The sequence below is a fragment of the Malus domestica genome, chromosome 13 (assembly GCF_042453785.1).
Source record: "Malus domestica chromosome 13, GDT2T_hap1".
In the NCBI taxonomy this organism is placed as follows: Eukaryota; Viridiplantae; Streptophyta; class Magnoliopsida; order Rosales; family Rosaceae; genus Malus; species Malus domestica.
This window is the reverse complement of record NC_091673.1, coordinates 11,747,615-11,768,613: the sequence shown is the minus strand read 5'-3', so window position 1 is coordinate 11,768,613 and position 20,999 is coordinate 11,747,615. Positions and strand designations below refer to the sequence as shown.

The following is a 20,999-nucleotide window of genomic DNA, read 5'->3' as shown; positions in this document are numbered from 1 at the left end:
CATGCAATTTTGAATCACAATGGGTAACAGGCAAGGCCATTTTTCAGAAAGAGAAAGCCCGGGGCGGGAATGGTGAAACCCGCCCTGGATAAAAAGTATCGGAAGGGAAGTGATTTTCACACGCCCATTTTTAAATAAATCAAAGTATATCTAGAGAAAACCAAGAGTGACCAAAAAAATGGGGTGGGAAATCAAACTTTTTTTTTTCCTTTCGTTATTAGTGATTAAATAAAACCGAATGGCTGTACAAGAATGAATTCCCTGGTAAAAAAAAATTACACAAGCAGATCTCTAATTCCCTTCTAAACAGAATACCCCAAAGGATTAACCCATTTCCAAAATTGAAGCAATGGTACAATGGTAAAATCCTCGAGGATATAATGGTCAAATACCTAAAAAAATATAAAAATAAAAATAAAAATAAAAATAAAAAACGCAGGAAGAAAGAATAGAAGGGGGTAAAAGCTGAAGTAAAAATCAAGATGGGCTTCTTCAACCTCATTAGTGACTCAACTTCTTTGCAAATCAATGGGAGCTACAAGGAGGATATTGTCTGTGTGAACCAGTCTGATAGGCATTTCAGTTTCCCTAAAAGCTCTTTATCTGATGCGCGTTTGACCGCGTTGCTCTCGAGATAGGTTTCAGCATTTGCCAGCATGACCTTAAAGTCATGCTTCAGCGCTTCCAGGCTTCGATAGTAGTCGTTCTCTAACCTGGACTGGATCACATCAAGAGATATCGGAACCACACACCTGAGAGAATTCCACAAGACAAGACTACATGTCAACAGTTTGACGGACAGAGCATGCACGATATGGAAATCCAATGATACATTCGAGGAACGCTATAAGAATAACGAAGACATACCAGTTCGTAAACTTTGGCTTCTGTTGAAGTTGCATCAGTTTGTCAACCCCAAAAGGATCCTGAATTGTACACAACAATATTGAGAAAAATCCTTGTAAGTCTTCAAAGAGTTTGCTAGATGGGACCATTGGCCAAATTTTGTTTTTGAGTTATTAAAAGTAAAAGGTATTTTCTCCTTAATACCTGACGACTTCCGGCTGATCGCTCTAGTTTGGCAAAGGCCGAATGCAGCTTCTTTTTGCTTTTATCATCAATGTGAGGCGGCTCCCATTGAGTAATTTCATCAAAAAGCTCCCAAGGACTATGTAGTTGTACATCACTAGGATCACTCTTGTACTGAACAGTGTACATCTCCCAAGGACTGTCTGGGAACTCCAACGATTTAAACTGTTTAGACTTAACCCTGCCATGCCACCACTTACCGTCATCCTCGCCCTCATTTTTCCACCAGACTTTGCAATGATCCCTACATGACCAATTTCTCTCCATGGAAGAGTCGAAGCGAGTTCTTTCAACAATGAAGTCTGGGAAACCAGTAACTTCCGGCAGAGTCATCTTAAAAGATTTACCATACACATCAGAAGAAGGATCTACAAATTGAATCGTCAATTTACAGCAGCTATCCCCAGACCCTGCACGTGAAGAATACTCAAGCTCTTGAACATTGCAAAATTCGACCGCTCTTATTCTCCCCTTTATAAACCTCCACGGTGGGTTTTCTCTCAATCCACCCAGATCGAAATACTCCTGATGCCCCTGGTAAGAAAGGAAAAAGAAAAGGAGGTTACCAAAGTAAATGATACTATCGACATTCATATGACAAAACCAAAACAAGAAAGGGGAGCCCAGTGCACAAGCATGGGACAGTGCGGGGCTGGGGGAGGGCAAACATACACAGCTCTAACCCAATTTCAAGAAAAGCTGTTTATGTAACTTGTGCGACCAATGGGTCACTTAGGGATACCATTTTGTGTTGCCAAGGTACAAGCTCCACCCTCCTCCCGCCCAAAGGAAGAAATAAAAAAGGCAGCAGAAAGATATAGAGAAACCTGTCTCAGATAAACAACTTTGTCCCCTAACTGGGGGATATATCTTGAGCTCTCCTCATGCGCTGACAACATTAACCATGATACTTTCTTTCCTGACTGATGCGGCTTCCTTTTATCCATTGGACTCATGTCGAGATAACTGCTTCTCCTGTTTCTAGTAGACCTCAAACCAACTTTCGTCCTTGAACTTGATCCCCGTTCTTCATTCCCAAGTTGAAACTTATCCATGGAACTTTTCCGGTTCAATGTATAACCTGGCTCATGTCCTTCCGCCAACTTAGGATCATGATCTGGACTACTTGGATCACATGCAGATGCCTTGAACCCCATGGACCGTGTCTTGCATCCTCCATCAGTTGTGTCATCCTGAATGTCTCCAGCAATGATATTGTGGTTGCTTGTATTTGAAGTATATGAACAGCCTTCTCCGTTGACACCACTATCACCTTCTAAGTTACTTCTACCCCTATGTGGTTTCACCCTTCTATAAACAGCACTGAACATTTTGTTTTTCTGTAAACTGGATTCGACAGATTCATGTGTGCTAGCAATAACATTCTTATCAGATTGATTGTCTGATTCTCGTGAACCATCATATCTATGATCTGGAATAAATTTATGGGTTCCATCATCCTCTGGCACAACTGGACCCTGTTCCATCGTCCTATCATTTTCCATGTTCTCTACCACAGAGTTAATTTCATGTTTGCAAGGACTAGGATCCCTTGAAATCCTCCTCGACCTCAATTTCGTTGAGACAGGTATGAACTTCTCATTTTGTTTGAAAGAGAAACCAGTCCCATCCTTATCAAGGCAAGAGGAAGTGCTTGCATCCCAAGGAGCCATGTGAACAGATTTAGGCAATTGATCATGATCCTTGCATTCACTAAAATCTGAATGCTCTTTAACATTGACTTCACAATTAAGGCCATCGGAGGTACTAGCCCTAGTGGTTTTCTCATTCCCTATAGCCACTGTGTCCATCTTATCCCTGAACCTTTGGCTTTCTGAATAAGGAGAATCATTTTCAGGTTTTGTGTAGTCTTTTTCATTGTGACCAACAACTGCACTGGCTCTGGCAAGTGCGTCCAATGACATGAATTCTCCTGATCTCTGGCGCTTTGCTGTTCGTGCTCTGGACCCTCCCCAACTAATTCTCCCTTTGAAATTTAAATGATTTTCTACTCTCTGTGACTGCCCACTCACTGCTGTTTCAAATTTGCTGCATTTTTCGTCACCTGGGGAGGACATTGGATCCTGAGGACTTGTATTATTCTCATTTGCTTCTTGAGGTACTCTATATGATTGGTCAACCAAATCATCCTCATTACTACGATTATTTACTGTGCTTTCTCTAGACACAAGCTTATTTGACTCCTGTCTTGGTAATTTAAGCACCAATCTCCTCCTGCTCCCCGTATTTACCGGAAACTCTTCAATAGGTTTAACCATGTCTTCAGACTCATCGAGTAAAACCTCTTTTCCTTTTGAATGCTTGCCTTGCTGATATTGTTTATCAGATTCATCACTCTCAATGTTGGAATCTTGAAGTGGGGATTCACTTCCTGACATATCATCTTCCGATCCATCTTCATCTTCTCCATCTGCAGATCTTCCAGTAATCTTAGAAAATAGACTAAGAGCATTACGTGCAGCAGCTCTTTGAGGTCTCAATGATGAGGAACATTTCTTTCTTGAAGCTTTTCGTCCATGTCTTGATTTCCTTGCTCTGTTACTTCTGGATGAATTGGCAGCACACTCATCCAAATTCCTTCTTTTGACACACCTACCAGAGGAAGTCACGACTTCGTTCTGAGGAAACAGAAGACAGAAAAGAGAAACATTCAGGCAGGTCCTAACCAAATTCTGAAATATAATTTGTTACTGAAAAAGTACTTACGTCAGCCTTTTGTTTTTTCCTTTTTGATCTTCGAAGTCCATCCATTTCAGCATCCTCATCCTCACTTTCTTCACTGCACTCTGGATCGATAGAGGGATTTGAACTTAAACTTCCTTGCTCCCCTCCAGTAGAATAATCTTCAGTAATATGGTACTCTGAATCCGTATCATCACTACGTATTCCATTTTCTGGTTCCCAATCCATTGCATCTAAAAACTCTGGCAGAGGCTCAGTCAATATATCCAAGTCTGCCAAAGGCAACATTTGGTAATCCGGATCTAGACTGAAGTCAGGCCCAACAGCAAGTCTTAGAGAGGAAGGACGCCACTCAGCACCCAGAGCTCCTAACCGCCGCTTCTGGTATGCAGTCTGGTAGGGTTCTTCATACGGTATCATGCCTAGGGTTCCACCATAAACCAATGCTTGAGAAAATAAATTTCCAGAAGACAATAATTCCGTACAGGAAAAGGAGTAGAGAGAAACCTGAATCACAAAGTAGATCTTGCATATTCCGCCGGTATGCTGGAAGCTGAGTTTCCTGAATCAAATGTTGTGAATATTTCAAACTAAGTGGCCACATCATGCAATAATTATAATACACATCCAACATAAGAGCATTGAAAATACATTCAGAATTAAGTTATGGTAGGTAGATTACAAACAATAGTGCAAATGGCCAACTAACCTGGTCAAGAACATTTCCAAAACTATCGTGAATGAGTGGGCGATAATCACCAAGAAAAAACTGTCAAAGTGTACGCACAATTAATTACAACTTGAAAAAAGTGTAAAAATAAAATCCAACCAAACTAAAGGCATATATTTGGATTTTGCTAGAAAAATTGAAGGGAAAAAGCATACCTGATCATATTGTGCATCATCTTGGGACTCCCCTTGGCCACTGTCCAATATATACAATTGGCCAACATCATCAGAGAGAATAATTGATGTCCCATCCCTATATTACAAAGAAAAAACCATTTGTAACTACCAGAAAGCAGTTCGGAAAGCAAAGTATATTTCACAAATAGTAGCCAAAAAGAAAAGAGAGAAATGGGGTGCGCGGATACCAACAGATAAGATCTGCCATGCAAAAGAGAAGCAAAAATAACTAATCATGGAAAGCTAGGGTTAAAGCTACATAGAATCATGGAAAGCTAGGGCATAAAGTACCATATAAATAGCCAATTTGAACACCAATGAAACAGGGTTTCATACGGTTATAATTAGATAAAGAATAAAGAAAATTTAACGACAATACGACAGGTATAGAAAAAAAGCTTTCAAAATGGAGAGTTCTTATTGTTCACTTACGGTGAGAACTTTCCATCTACCAATTTGTAGTGGGAAGTTTCAAATGTCCGGATAGGTATGCCTTCCCATATCTGAAATCGCAAGTCAACAAAGCATTCAAAACCATAGAACATAAAAATAATTGGAAGAAAAATATGGAAACTGGAAACTCACATCCCAGACAATTGTTTTTCCATCATAGCCAGCACTCATTGCTATCCTGGGGTTGAAAGGATGAACATCCAGCACATATGTCTATCAATAACAGAAGTGAATACTGTCAGAGATTTAAGTTTCACTTGTTCGTGAAAGGTTGCAATACCTAGACTTTCTGAAGCAATACGACAGACAATAAATCAACAAAAGGAAATGGAACGTGATAGCTAGAAGACTAGAACACTAAATCAGGATATTGGGAAAACATAAACAGCAAAAGCAATTTGTAGGTAGACTAGCACATGATATATGAATGATCAAAAGAATCAAAAGGGCCCCATTTCTGTACAGCACTAAGACATTGTAGATAAGGCAGCAATAGATAAAGAAGGACGACTATGGCAACCAATTGAAAAGATCAAGCAAAGCAATGACCTAACCAACATCTGACTGTCTACACACCAAAGAAAGTTTCCACAATAATGCAGTGTCATGTTTTTCTAATAAAAAAATGATAAGCTACCCGAAAAGTGTTCAGTAAGATATATTTTTTCCACTTCTGGAGGCACACGCTACTTAACTCAGTCTCTTCACCATACTTCTCTTTGCAAGATCAAATAATAAAATTCTCGAAAGGAGAATTAAGGAAAAAAAAGGATAATCAATAACGAAAAGATTGAGCCACATACAGATTCAGTATGACCTGTCAGTGAATGCACCAAGCTACCATCAGAAGCATTCCACACACATATTCTGCAATCTGCATTACAAGAAGAATTTTGAAATGTTAAATTACAGAATTTAAGGCCTTCAACTTAATCCTAGTCCGTGAAAGGTTGCAAGACCTAGGTTTCTTTACTGTATGCAAAGGCATTTGACAATTACTATGATGCATAGAAATGAAATTCTAATACATAAACTGTACATGAGAAACAACAAACAAATTACCCATGATAGCAGCAAGGACAAAGCGATTGTCAAGACTCCAGGTAATCATATTAACACCACGAGGAGTTGGAAGAATCCTCTGGCGAGGGCCTCCTCGGGAAGGCTGAGGCGGCATTGGTGGAGGTGGGACTTTCAAATGATATGCCCGTGTCCAACGACCAGCTTTTCCCTGGAGTATGAAATTAGCTATACATATTTTTTTTTTCCTATTTAAAGCGAAAAATTCAAAAGATGGTGGATACAACTGTTTCATTAGAAAAGCTTACTGAGAAAAAGGGCAGGCTAGAAGGGAAGTTATAAGTTATCTTTGCTAAAACTTACATGTGATCTTCGTGATCTGGGAATCCAGATAATCGCACTCCCATCGCGAGAACAAGTGACTATATTGTCATGATTGAACCTGGCAAATAAAGTAGATCATGTACTACTGGTAGTGAACCTAATCCCAAAAGGAAAAGTGTAGAATAGACAGATATAAGTGCACAGAGAGGAGAAAAATTAACATGACAATCACAAGGAGAGGAGAAACAAACCATGAATTTTTAAATTTGGGAGTGTTCTCTTCCTTTGAGGTGTCAGCTACCATAAATCTAGATACTCCAGCACAACCACTGCAGTGTATGAAGCAACATAAATCAGCATGCAAAGATTGATATATATGTTGTCAGCAAAATTTCAGCACAAACTAACCTAAATTGTACATAATTGACATCATTCTCATGGCCAGATAAAACATCAATCTCATGATTTGGTTGGTCCGACTCATCCGAGCCTGGCTTAGAAGCAGTCCACACCTACAACCAGCAAGCTCTTAGTAGAAATATATACAACAACAACAACAACAAAGCCTTTTCCCACTAAGTGGGGTCGGCTATATGAATCCTAGAACGCCATTGCGCTCGGTTTTGTGTCATGTCCTCCGTTAGATCTAAGTACTCTAAGTCTTTTCTTAGAGTCTCTTCCAAAGTTTTCCTAGGTCTTCCTCTACCCCTTCGGCCCTGAACCTCTGTCCCGTAGTCACATCTTCGAACCGGAGCGTCAGTCGGCCTTCTTTGCACATGTCCAAATCACCGGAGCCGATTTTCTCTCATCTTTCCTACAATTTCGGCTACTCCTACTTTACCTCGGATATCCTCATTCCCTATCTTATCCTTTCTCGTGTGCCCACACATCCCACAAAGCATCCTCATCTCCGCTACACCCATTTTGTGTACGTGTTGATGCTTCACCGCCCAACATTCTGTGCCATACAACATCGCTGGCCTTATTACCGTCCTATAAAATTTTCCCTTGAGCTTCAGTGGCCTACGACGGTCACACAACACGCCGGATGCACTCTTACACTTCATCCATCCAGCTCGTATTCTATGGTTGAGATCTCCATCTAATTCTCCGTTCTCTTGCAAGATAGATCCTAGGTAGCGAAAACGGTCGCTTTTTGTGATCTTCGCTAGATTGCTCCGGTCATTAGTGTGGATAAGTATATAAATGGATAGAGATAGGAAAGCAAACACAAGATGTACGTGGTTCACCCAGATTGGCTACGTCCACGGAATAGAAGAGTTCTCATTAATTGTGAAGGGTTTACACAAGTACATGGGTTCAAGCTCTCCTTTAATGAGTACAAGTGAATGATTTAGTACAAATGACATTAGGAAATATTGTGGGAGAATGATCTCGTAATCACGAAACTTCTAAGTATCGGAGTGTGGTGTCGTCTTGACTTGCCTTATCTGTCTCATAGGTAGATGTGGCATCTTCTCTGGAAGTACTCTTCCTCCATCCAGGGGTGGTATCTTTAACTGGTGGAGATGCACAAGGTAATGTATCAATTTCACTTGAAGCTTACTTGTAGTTTCAAGCTTGGTCAAGCGCGATACAAACCATGTAGTAGGAGTCCCCCAAGTCGCCGAGCTAGGGGGTCTGCTGAAAGAGGTGACAGACAAGGTAAGCAATCAGAGCTCCGACTGATTGTTCACCTTCTCCCCATCTTGCAGCAGCATGAAGGATAAAGAGAAGAAAAATGAGAAGAGATGATATGAGATACTTTTGCTTTTGAAGAAGTAACTTTCCACAGGCTTATTCTTGAACTGAGCTGGAGGGTTTTCTGGTTTCCTCCAGAGTATAAGGCCGACTGAAGAATTTGAGGGTCAAAACAAGTCCATCAAATCTAGAGTACGTTCCACCCTGCTGATATGGGATACTTTTGCTTTTGACAGAGTAATGGATGTATCGGCACATGTGCTGTTACGCTTGTCTCCACATGCTTCCTTGTATCCTTCGCACTTGCCCTATCTGTTCCTCAAGCAGATGCGGAATCTTCCCTGGAAACATAAGATGTTGAAGATGAGTACTCGAGAGCAATGCCAGGTAAGTAATCAGGTAAGGGGTTCCAGGCAGTCAGTTCCTGGCTGGAAGCTTGATTCCAAGTGCTGACTGATTGCTCTCTTTCTCCTTGTCTTGCAGGTAAAAACAAGGCCAAAGGAAAAGACAGGGAAAAAGCATGATATGGGATACTCTTGCTTTTAACCCTGATGATATGAGATATTCTTGCTCTAGTATAGCTTGTTTGCAGAGGTATTATCGGGGGGAAAGAAAGCTGAATATTTCGAAAGGCTTCGTTGGGAGTGCCCTCTCAGATATGATGAAGGGTTGAGCATTTTTGCAGGTATGCCTGTCCGTTGGGGATGGAGGTCGACATATATAGGAATCTCCCTAACAACAAGTAGTAATGCTATTCATTTACCCTGCTTGGTCATAGCACGGTAGTGGGAGCTGCCAGTTTCACATGTTTTAACTCTGTCAGAGCACTTTGAAAAAGTGGTCTGTGGTATCTGGCTCTCGAGATTCGGAGAACGATGCCTCTTCGATTTTTGAGAAAGCAATCATGCTGGGGGTCTGGCTCTCGAGATTCGGAGAGCAGTGTCTCTTCGATTTTTGAGGAAGTAATCATGTTGGGAGTCTGGCTCTCGAGATTCGGAAGGCGGTGCCTCTTCGATTTTGGAGCAAGCAATCCTGTTGGGAGTGTTGTCTCGAATGTGAGTAAAGGTTGGGCATGTTTGCTAGTCTACCTTGCCCCGAAGCACAAAGGTTGACACACAGGGACTTTCCAATTATCTAGCAATGGTACTGTTCCTTTACCCTCTCTTCGCTTTTGAGAAAGTAGTCATGTTGGGAGTCTGGCTCTCGAGATTCGAAGGACGATGCCTCTTCGATTTTGGAGCAAGTAATCTTGTTGGGAGTGTTTTCTCGAATGTGAGTAAAGGTTGGGCATGTTTGCTAGTCTACCTTGCCACGAAGCACAGAGGTTGACACACAGGAACTTTCCAATTATCCAGCAATGGTACTGTTCCTTTACCCTTGTGGGTAATAATATGGTAGCTAGACCTTCAAAATTTATGTGTCTAAACTTTGTTAGTGCTGTTTCTTTGCTATTCTTTTACCTTTCTTGGTCAGAGCGATGTAGTGGGAGCTGCAAGCTTCACGTGCTCAACTTTGGCAGAGAACTTTGGCAAAGTTATCTGTGGTACCCATGAGCTATTGTTGCGTGTGGGAAGTGGGTGATTGAACAGTAAGATTCATGTGCTTTCTACTTCACCAGAAGTCTTCGACAGAATGCCCATAATTTCTGCAAAGCTGAGTGTGCGTGTGACAGGTGCTGACAAGGCTAGAATAGTAGGTGCCTCTTCGATTTCTGAGATCGGCCCTCGTGGTCTCTGAGCAGCCCAGCTTTTGAGAAAGCGAGCACCTCTTCGATTGATTCGGAGAACGATGCCTCATCGATTTTTGAGAAAGCAATCATGCTGGGGGTCTGGCTCTCGAAGATTCGGAGAGCAGTGTCTCTTCGATTTTTGAGAAAGTAATCATGTTGGGAGTCTGGCTCTCGAGATTCGGAGGGCGGTGCCTCTTCGATTTTGGAGCAAGCAATCTTGTTGGGAGTGTTTTCTCGAATGTGAGTAAAGGTTGGGCATGTTTGCTAGTCTACCTTGCCACGAAGCACAGAGGTTGACACACAGGGACTTTCCAATTATCCAGCAATGGTACTGTTCCTTTACCCTCTCTTCGATTTTTAAGAAAGTAGTCATGTTGGGAGTCTGGCTCTCGAGATTCGGAGGACGGTGCCTCTTCGATTTTGGAGCAAGCAATCTTATTGGGAGTGTTTTCTCGAATGTGAGTAAAGGTTGGACATGTTTGCTAGTCTACCTTGCCACGAAGCACAGAGGTTGACACACAGGGACTTTCCAATTATCCAGCAGTGGTACTGTTCCTTTACCCTTGTGGGTAATAATATGGTAGCTAGACCTTCAAAATTTATGGGTCTAAACTTTGTTAGTGCTGTTTTTTTGCTATTCTTTTACCCTTCTTGGTCAGAGCGATGTAGTGGGAGCTGCAAGCTTCACGTGCTCAACTTTGGCAGAGAACTTTGGCAAAGTTATCTGTGGTACCCATGAGCTATTGTTGCGTGTGGGAAGTGGGTGATTGAACAGTAAGATTCATGTGTTTTCTACTTCCCCAGAAGTCTTCGACAGAATGCCCATAATTTCCGCAAAGCTGAGTGTGCGTGTGACAGGTGCTGACAAGGCTGGAAAAGTAGGTGCCTCTTCGATTTCTGAGATCGGCCCTCGTGGTCTCTGGGGAGCCCAGCTTTTGAGAAAGCGAGCGGCTCGTCGATTTCTGAGATCGGCCTTCGTGGTCTTTGAGCAGCCCAACTTTTGAGAAAGCAAACGCCTCTTCGATTTCTGAGATCAACCCTCGTGATCTCTAAGCAGCCCAGCTTTTGAGAAAGCAAACGCCTCTTCGATTTCTGAGCAGGCGCCTCTTCGATTTCTGAAGCTCCGTCGAGTGCAGATTTTTATAGGGGCTGGCATTAAGTTCCAAAGCACACTTGAATCTCCACTAGTAGAAGCTTCATTCTTGCACTTCTAAGATCTTGATTTGTCCGACCTCTTCTCTCTTCAACACCTTTGAAAATGTCTGGCCCCTCCGACCGTCGTTTTGACTTGAACCTTGTTGAAGAGGCAGCCCCGCCTTCTCCAGACAACATATGGCGCCCATCCTTCGTCTCCCCTACTGGTCCTCTTACCGTTGGGGATTCCGTGATGAAGAATGATATGACCGCTGCGGTGGTGGCCAGGAACCTTCTCACTCCCAAAGATAACAGACTACTTTCCAAACGGTCTGATGAGTTAGCTGTTAAGGATTCGCTGGCTCTCACTGTTCAGTGTGCAGGTTCTGTGTCTAATATGGCCCAACGCCTATTTGCTCGAACCCGCCAAGTTGAATCATTGGCGGCTGAAGTGATGAGTCTCAAACAGGAGATTAGAGGGCTCAAGCATGAGAATAAACAGTTGCACCGGCTCGCACATGACTATGCTACAAACATGAAGAGGAAGCTTGACCAGATGAAGGAAACTGATGGTCAGGTTTTACTTGATCATCAGAGATTTGTGGGTTTGTTCCAAAGGCATTTATTGCCTTCGTCTTCTGGGGCTGTACCACGTAATGAAGCTCCGAATGATCAACCTCTGATGCCTCCTCCTTCCAGGGTTCTGTCCAGTACTGAGGCTCCAAATGATCCCCCTCCGGTGCCTTCTCTTTCTGGGGCTCTACCGACTGCTGAGACTTCTCCTAAGCAACCTTTGTGAAGGCTCCCTCTTGTGTGTTTATTTTGACTCATGTATATGTACATATTTGTAGCTTATCGGGGATATCAATAAATAAGCTTTCCTTCATTTCAACGTATTGTGTTAAATACACCAAAGCCTTCTTCGCTAAGTTCTTTGAATTTTCTTTTGTTGAAGCTTGTATGTTGAAGCTTTCTGAGTGGAGCATGTAGGTTGGGGTAGTGTTCCCTTAATTTCCCGAGTGAGGAAAACTTCTCGGTTGGAGACTTGGAAAATCCAAGTCACTGAGTGGGATCGGCTATATGAATCTTAGAACGCCATTGTGCTCGATCCTGAGTCATGTCCTTCGTTAGATCCAAGTACTCTAAGTCTTTTCTTAGAGTCTCTTCCAAAGTTTTCCTAGGTCTTCCTCTACCCCTTCGGCCCTGAACCTCTGTCCCATAGTCGCATCTTCTAATCGGAGCGTCAGTAGGCCTTCTTTGCACATGTCCAAACCACCGTAACCGATTTTCTCTCATCTTTCCTTCAATTTCGGCTACTCCTACTTTACCCCGGATATCCTCATTCCTAATCTTATCCTTTCTCGTGTGCCCACACATCCAACGAAGCATCCTCATCTCCGCTACACCCATTTTGTGTACGTGTTGATGTTTCACCGCCCAACATTCTGTGCCATACAGCATCGCCGGCCTTATTGCCGTCCTATAAAATTTTCCCTTGAGCTTCAGTGGCATACGGCGGTCACACAACACGCCGGATGCACTCTTCCACTTCATCCATCCAGCTTGTATTCTGTGGTTGAGATCTCCATCTAATTCTCCGTTCTTTTGCAAGATAGATCCTAGATAACGAAAACGGTCGCTCTTTGGTATTTCTTTAGTAGAAATATATAAATGATTTTTTTCCCTCATTTATATTTGAACTGAAAACTATTTAAGATACAAGTCATGAGTTTATTCATTACTCTTTAGAGGCAGAAAATTCATTTTACTGAAGCAAAAGTAAGGCTGCAGAAATAATAACAAGGAACATGAAGGTTTTATATACCCTTGCAAGAGTGTCCGAGCTACCGGTGACAAAGACTGTTCCATTAGCATTGAATGCACAACAGAAGATATGATGGTCCTGTGTGACAGTGCTTGAAGATGGACCACTGTTTCTCCCTGCAGTCAAACAATTATACGACCACACTAAGTTCTCCTTCACCAGTCAATAAGTTCATTGAACTTAGCTGCACTAGAGAAACCACTGACCAACTACAGCATCTGAAGGTCTTGGAATGTATATCCTTGGACTCACTTGAGAACTCCTGGCATCCCATATCCTACATGTTCCATCATCAGATGAACTGCAAATGACAAAAGAACAGCACAAGGTTAATTAATAAATAGAAAGACTTAAGAATATATAATAACAATGGTCCCCACCAAAAACATGTTGCAAGCTAACAAAATACAAGATTAACAATCTTTCCTTCCTTAGCCCATGGCTTTCTGTCTCCAAATAGGTTTTCCTCTACAAACTATTACCTCAAATCTTATTCTAATCTTTGATATTTCCCCTCCTAAAATCATCCTCTTACTTATCGAATTCAACTATCCTCCATTTCCATTTTTCTTCTTTCACATCCCTAAAGATCTCTCGCATTCAAAAAAATAGTTTTAGTAGCAAAAGTTTTCAATAACAAATTGTTTCCATACTTAGAAGTCGCTGAAATCAGCATCGCAAAATGATAACCAGTGAAAAACAAAAGAATAATCAACATTACATTGCAAATTGCATAAGGATCAGCAAGGTCGAACAGAAGAGTAAACTACTTACAGCTAATTAGACACTCCACATGAATTCATTTAAATAGAGTGAGAGAATTGGCCTTACGATAGAAGGTGGTACATAGAGCCTGGCCTGGGATTAAATGTAATGGCAGTAACAGCTGCAGTATGTCCTCGCAATACTGAAATTGGCAGTCCGTCTGGCAAGCGCCACTAGTAAACATGAAAAGTTAAAGCAAGTCAACATTGAGTTCCCAGCATAGGTCAAAGCTAAAAAGTAAAAAGCAAAAATACACATTATCCTTATATATTGGCAACAGATGAATCTTACTACTCGAATCATATGGTCATTTGAGGAGGATGCCACCAAAGCATTATTGGAACTCACAGCCAGATCCGTGATATCTCCCTTAATCATAAAAGGAGTATAAATAGATAAAATGAGTATAAATAGAGGGACAACAATGGAAAACTATATCTTTGAGGGGCCAATAACAAGTTACTTCATGTCCACGGCAGCTGGCTAAGCAAAATGCAGTTTCCATTAACCAGATCTTCACTAGGCGATCGTCTGAACCGGTAATAACATACCTGCCTGAGCAATCAAATGTTGCTGCATCATTCATGTCCAAATAAAACCACCATTAGAAATATACCACATTTTAAAGGTGTGAAACTGCAAACTTGGTAGAGTGAAACAGCAGACAACAGCTTACAATAATTCTCTCTTTATTTTTAATATATTCTTTCCGTCTCCTTTTCATATATCAATTCTCTTAATCCTAGATGAAACTAGATACTAAAATTACATAAGCATACAAACAAGAGAGAGAGAGAGAGGTATAAAAAAAATCCTATGCTTCCTTGCGAACTGAAGTAACTTGGTTCTTTGCTAATAGTAGTAAGAATTTGTAAAATGAACTTCCACGTCTACCTAACAGTAGTAAACTCTGACAATGAGAAAACATACCACAGTAGACAGAGTTTCGATGGCCCCTTATCCTCTTGGTAAATTGCATCTTCTCAAACATGGTTGAGGGCTTTGCAATGGCATAAGATGCAGCACGAATAGACGGTGCACGGTGATGTCGGGTGAAACCTCCCCCAATTTCTCTCAACCTTAGCCCTTGAACCTGATGAGCTTTCATGTGAGGCCAACGCATGTGAGCAGGAGGGGGTTTCATTTCATTGTGTATTTGATCCCTTTCATCTGAAAAAGGAGAAGGTATTCCTTTTTAGATATACTGAAGAAACACATTTTCGAACAGGAAAGGAAATTGAGGATGATCACCAGTAAAACAAATGTAAATGTTGCAGAAAGAACTTCCAAAAAGAGAGGGCAACGTTTTCAAACCCCCAACAGATGATTGAACATGATAACAGTATGAAAACTTGAAATGAAGTTTAAGATACATACACACACACTCACACACCAAGTTATATATGTATGTGTGTATACAGTACACACACACACACATACACACACAAGAAACAAATTTGGAATAAGGAAAACATTGGTCAATAACGAAAAAATCATAACTTCAACAATTAAAGGTATCACAAGCATATGAATTAAGCATTTAAAGCTTAATAAATGTCACCTACAGGTCAGAAGCGAAAATGAACCACGTCCCAAGAGAGTAGGTACATCAGCTGCATTTGGAGCATTTCCACCACTCGTACCTCTTGATGGTGGGGCTGCACTTGAAATCAATTGCTTCAAAAGCTTTACCAAATGGTCATTTTCAATGTGAGGATACCTATACGACGAGGAAAGGGAATCAATAGGATATTATAGGAAAATAACAAATATAATACAATCATACTTATTTCCTTCAAGGACTACGCTTACTGGCGTGAAAAAGTTTGGAACAGAACTATCAGAACAAGCAGCAGCAAATAAAAAGTGTGCCCTACATGGGTTTTAGAAAGAGGATCCCCAGAAAGACTAAGATCTACAAAACGTCCATTTGAATTGAGATGAATGAAACAAAGACTACAGCTGCTGGATAATATCTCATGATCCCAAAAAGTCATGACAGAGCTACAAGTAGATTAAGGTAAGCAATCACACCACCCTCCAACCATCCCAAAAGAAAAAAAAAATTTAATCAAGTTTCAAAAATTAATAAATAATGTAAGAGTCGCCCATATAGAAAACAGCATACAAACTTGAACAGTGCCGGCCAGAATCCAGATCATACCCACTGTTTATTCTCAGAAAAAGAAAAGAAGAAGAAGCAATAAAGAAGAAATGCTTCTATGTAATTAACTCAAAAACAAGTAGAAAACAACTCATGAAAGGAAAAAAAAATTGTTTTATGAGTTATATCTATGTTATCATTTTTTTAGTTAGAACAGCATGATAAAAAAATAGCTATTGTTTTTCATTTTATGATCTAAGTCTGTCTAAGTAATTAATTAATGCCACACAATATTGAGTATCACAAGACGCAGTGAAATCTAATGAAGGTTACCTAATAACTGGCTATTATAAAGGTCGACTTATAAAAAATAAAATAAAAAGGCAAATTACATACCTGTGCACCAGCATATTGTAATTTAAAGGAAATGACTTCCCATCATCATTTTCATCCTCGCTGTGCATACCCTTCCTTGAATACCAAGCATGATATCTTCTAGGTAAAAGTTGATGTTCAAGAAGTTCGTTCCACAACTGTCCACAAGTTCTATGGCATGGGCCAGCTGACAGAAAATGCATGATAAGAAAATACACTTCTCTGATGTCAATATCCGCATCAGGCTCCTTAGCATGAGTTATATAAGTTGTCTCTAGATCCTCAGGTTGATTCTTGTCATGCACCTTACTGAGAAAGCTCAAAGGTTTCATACTAACAGAAGGTGCATCACGAGAAGGAAATTTTTGAAGAGCCATAGCTCCCGTAAAACCTACAAGTAAAAGTAAGTGAAGGTAAGTGAAGATTAAGGCACAGTGGTAACTTGACAATGAAAATTAGAAAAACATGCTCTTTACAGAAACAGTGCCAGACACCACAAACATGGACTCCTCTGCATCCATAAGTTGGAAACCAGATTGGACGGTGGGAATCCAAAATAAACTAAGATTAGCTCATCAACAAACACCATCTAGGTAAGCAAACACTTGTTTAAGTCTCAAACTCCAAAACCCTAAACTAAACCATAGGGTAAAATGCAAACCGAGTCCCGACCATTTTAACATTCACACCAACACCATATGAGCAACACTAAAAATCAGATAACATTCAAGATAATCGGAATACCTATTAGAAACTCCTAAATTGAACCTAATTGAAACAATCAACTAAAATTACCTCATTAGGAAAACAAAACCACCAGTTCAATGAGTCATACAATTGATTTAACCAAATGGGCAATCCAAAGAAACCCAAAACACCATTACCACACTCATGAAAACCCTTCACATTCCACAATCCACAATGCACTCCTCTGTAACAACCATTAAAACCCTAAAAATTCAATTCCGTTGCACTACAATACAATTCAATACAAACACACAGACAAACAAAGCAAAACACAATTTGTACAAAACCCAATAACACAAAGCCCTTGTCTAAATTCCCCGAGCAAGAAAAAATACATATACCAAAGGGCAGAAAATAATTAAATTCCAAAAAGAAAGTATCTTTCTGTGAGTACCTTCAAGACGGCATCTTTCAGTAGATTATAGTGGCGTCTGCTTCCAGAATTTAGAATCCAGAGGGGGGAAAACCAGAAATTTAGAACCGGAAATAATAAAAAATCAATTCAATTTTTTCCTTTGAATTAAAAGGAAGAAATGGGAAGATTGGGAATGTCAGAGAGTGTGTTACACGCGCCAAAAGAGGGGCTCTTTTAGATTCTTAGAGCGAGCTCTGGGGCTTTTACTTGCTTGGATTTTCCACTCTCTCTGTGAAAGAGGTGAAGGAAGCCGAAAGAATAAGGAAGCCACAACAGGCTCCAAACGCAGCGTTTTGGACCTTTATGCCCCCTCTACTTCTCCCGTACAGATACTTGTCAAGCAAAAACATTTTTTTTTTTTTTGGTAACTAGCAAAAAACACTTTTGCATGCGTTGCGACGTGTAACGGCGTCGTATGGTCCTCTCTACGTTGTGTTTATCGTACTTTCACAGCTCAAATTTAATTCAAAAGTTTTAGTTTTTTTTTTTTTTAGGAAAAATTCAAAAGTTTTGGTTAGGGCATCATCTGCGCTATTACAACGTCTAGTTTTCTACGGTTGTCCATTGGGCTTTGTTTAGTGGAATAAATTTTGAGCAGCGTTATCCCCATTCTCATTTTCATTTTTCACATATTTTTTAGTTTTTCGACATCAAGTCAAATGAATTGAAGAATATCAATGATAAAAAATTAACAAGAATATGTCAGAGGTAAAAATAAGTGTGAACAGTACCATCAGTTTCTTAATATCTTTCACAAGTATGTTGTCTTTGTAAGAACTAACAAATCTATAAGGAAATCAAATCAACTTAGACTTTTTTCAATCGGTAATAGTATTTTGAATGTGCAAACTTGGCACACTATCTATATCTAATATAATTGGACCATCATGCGACTCATTTGTATTGTGTCTATTTTTTATTAACAAATGTATTGATTTTTATTGTGTCTAAATAACACTATTATTTTTCATTATGCATTACAATGCTTGACAGGTTTATTGCAAACATAACATTATTAGGAGGAAAATCTTTTTTGGAATTAAATTATAGAAACGGAGAGTAGAGTACCAAGAAATTTATATAGCATGAATGGCCTCAAAAGTTTTGAAAATTCTCCGATACACATCAAGTTTGCACATCTAACTAGCATATTGAAACAAGGACTGTTAGATTATTGTTAAATCAACCGATCTAACAGTTTTTTCTTCAGTTGTGTAACTTAAATATGCAATTTGATATGCATGTCTTTCAAAAGTTGAGCTCAAAAGACCTAGAATGGGCCAGAACGGGAGCCCAAGAGAGGAATTATTTGGTTTGGGCAAAAGATGGAGCCCATATTAAGCCTAAAGGACCAAACTTTGCTTCTGTGAACCCGAGCCCACTATTAAAGACCAATCCCTATGCCAAGTAGACAATCCACATATACAAAGTCGCAATGGATTTTAGGCTAACTTGCTAAGGACTTTGAAAATATGATTAAATGAAATATATTTGAAATATTTTTTAATGACACTTTGAAAGTTCTTTGTCTAGTCATTTTTTAGTGCAATTGTAGTGAATTTAATATAATTTCGTTGATTGAGTGAGAATTTACATGTAAAGAAGTGTACTTGGCATAAGCATTGGAGAGAAAGCAAACAAGATACTAGACGCTTAGGCTCGATCATCGGTGTTATTCTTTCAAGCCACTTTTCCCCCGCTCAGAGCAAATTGAAGAGAATTAAGATCCGATATACTCAAATTCACCCAGTTATAAAAAGATAAAATCATTCATTGCTTGAGACCAAATAACATTTTTTGTGGAAGATCACAAACTATTACTCCAGTTGAGTATAATGCATCAAGTCCCCTTAAGAGTGATTTGCAATTAGCGAATCTCATGTTTGATTTCGCAAGCAAGCAGCCAACTGTTTCTTAAGTGAGAGGTTGGCTGCAATCGAGGCCTAACTGAGGCTCACCCAGTTCAAGTGAAATTTTGCAAGTGCCAGCTTAATCCAAGTTCCAATCCGAATGTGAGCTTCAATGAACGCCAAGATTTGATGTACAACTCTTTACCAAAAACGGGTATAAATACATATGCAAGGACTTACAACAACTTCAATTCAAATTGCTTCTTTGATTTTATGAGCATGCATTGGGTTCTAGCTAGATCAATTAAGTCTGCTATATATGTATCTCTGAAACTAAAGATTATCTGGTTTACCAATTTGGCCATACCTTGCACATCAGCAGTTTCATATGTTTAGCAATTAATTGTTTAAGATATTCAAGATTAATTCCTGGGTTAGCACCCGTTACCAAATACATTTTACATCTACCAATTTTTATTAGCTAGGGCATGTTATCTGAATTTCATATTTTTATCACTGAAATATTTCGGCTAGAAATCAAGTTGTCAAATTTGTTCAACTGATACAAGAGGACGTGGTGCTTTCCGATGCATAACCCATAATCAAACTTTGGACCTTGACTACAAAGGTAAATACTCTTAACTATATGAGCACCTGAGTACAAGCCCATTGCAGAATCTATCATTATATAGGAGTAATGATTAGTAGATAAATAATAATTATTAAGCAATTGTTAGGCAGTTACCATAGTTAAGGCTCTTCAAGGATGGTTTTAAAGCCAATGAATGTCAACACGTTATTGTTTTGCCGTTATGATGTTATTAGATGTTTTAGGCTAGAATTGCATTTCTGTTTGTAACTATTAGGTTAGCAATCATACACTTCATGTATAAATAGGTTGTAATATCTCCATTCCAATTATTGAATACACGGTTTCTACAACCTTAAAGGTCAATAGCCATGATCAGAAAGTGTAGTACTAGTACATCATCTCTTAATTATTTATAAATGTAAGGAAGAGCTTAGCCCATGATATATGAAACCATGCCCTTCTGGAACTGCGAATTACTACATGCACTTAGCGTGCATGCATGACTTATTAATATTTCCATAATTCATATTCAATCTTCTTCTTCTTCATTGTCCGTGCCGCCACGACCATGCGTGTTGCCAACGTTGAAAATTCCGTTGTGGTCTCCTTTGTTTCCACTGACTCGGTTCCCAGAAACTTTGTACGATGTACCACTAGAACCACTTTTCCCATTTTTACCATTCTTGGCCTTGGGACGTCGAGCAGGCTGCAGTGTTGAATACTCTTGGTTAGAGTATCCATAATTAGATCGAGATTGAGGCTGAGGCTGAGGTTGAGGTTGAGGTTGAGGTTGAGGTTGAGGTTGAGGTTGAGGTTGAAGTTGAGGAGCGTAGTAGTTAGTATATTCATGCGACTGAGGCTGAGGCTGAGGCTGAGGTTGAGGTTGAGGTTGAGGTTGAGGTTGAGGAGCGTAGTAGTTAGTATATTCATGCGACTGATACGAAGCACGAGCAGGTGGAGCAGACTGCGCTGATGGATGGTTATTACCGTAGTATCCATAACTATAATTTGGTACTGGAGGAGGAGGACCATAGTTATTGTAACCTGCAGGAGGAGCGCCAAAGCTGGGATTGTATGTAGGCTGAGGGGACATAGGGTCTGAACCATTGGCGAGCATGCTGCCACGGTACAAGAGGGTATGTGACATTGTGTTGGTTGGAGGCTCAAAATTACTTGATTTCTTGTTTGCTGTAGTCACCGATGCAACTATCTCGTTTCTATATATAGGAGATGGAGTGGGAATATATACCAAGTTGCTTGCTTAATT

The 20,999-nt window shown here is 40.1% G+C and overlaps 1 protein-coding gene across 2 annotated transcripts; it reads right to left on the bottom strand.

Annotated features, from left to right (window-relative positions):
- Positions 1-179: 179 nt before the first annotated feature.
- LOC103452822 (uncharacterized) lies at positions 180-17,564 on the bottom strand. 2 transcript variants are annotated; one of them, XM_017337010.3, is made up of 24 exons: positions 17,270-17,564; positions 16,150-16,519; positions 15,215-15,369; positions 14,580-14,819; positions 14,113-14,222; positions 13,941-14,018; positions 13,716-13,822; positions 13,091-13,185; positions 12,885-13,000; positions 6,904-7,007; positions 6,747-6,824; positions 6,535-6,613; positions 6,214-6,382; positions 5,955-6,025; positions 5,284-5,364; positions 5,131-5,201; positions 4,678-4,774; positions 4,502-4,561; positions 4,300-4,354; positions 3,817-4,214; positions 1,917-3,728; positions 1,051-1,623; positions 868-926; positions 180-752 (listed from the first exon to the last, which is right to left on the bottom strand). In XM_017337010.3, the coding sequence occupies exons 2-24, from the start codon at positions 16,503-16,505 to the stop codon at positions 536-538; spliced, it is 5,181 nt and encodes a 1,726-aa protein (XP_017192499.2). In that variant the 5' UTR covers positions 16,506-16,519; positions 17,270-17,564; the 3' UTR covers positions 180-535. The 2 variants fall into 2 exon arrangements, with proteins under 2 accessions (XP_017192499.2, XP_070667111.1); XM_070811010.1 differs by having other exon boundaries at positions 4,678-4,717.
- Positions 17,565-20,999: the final 3,435 nt, after the last annotated feature.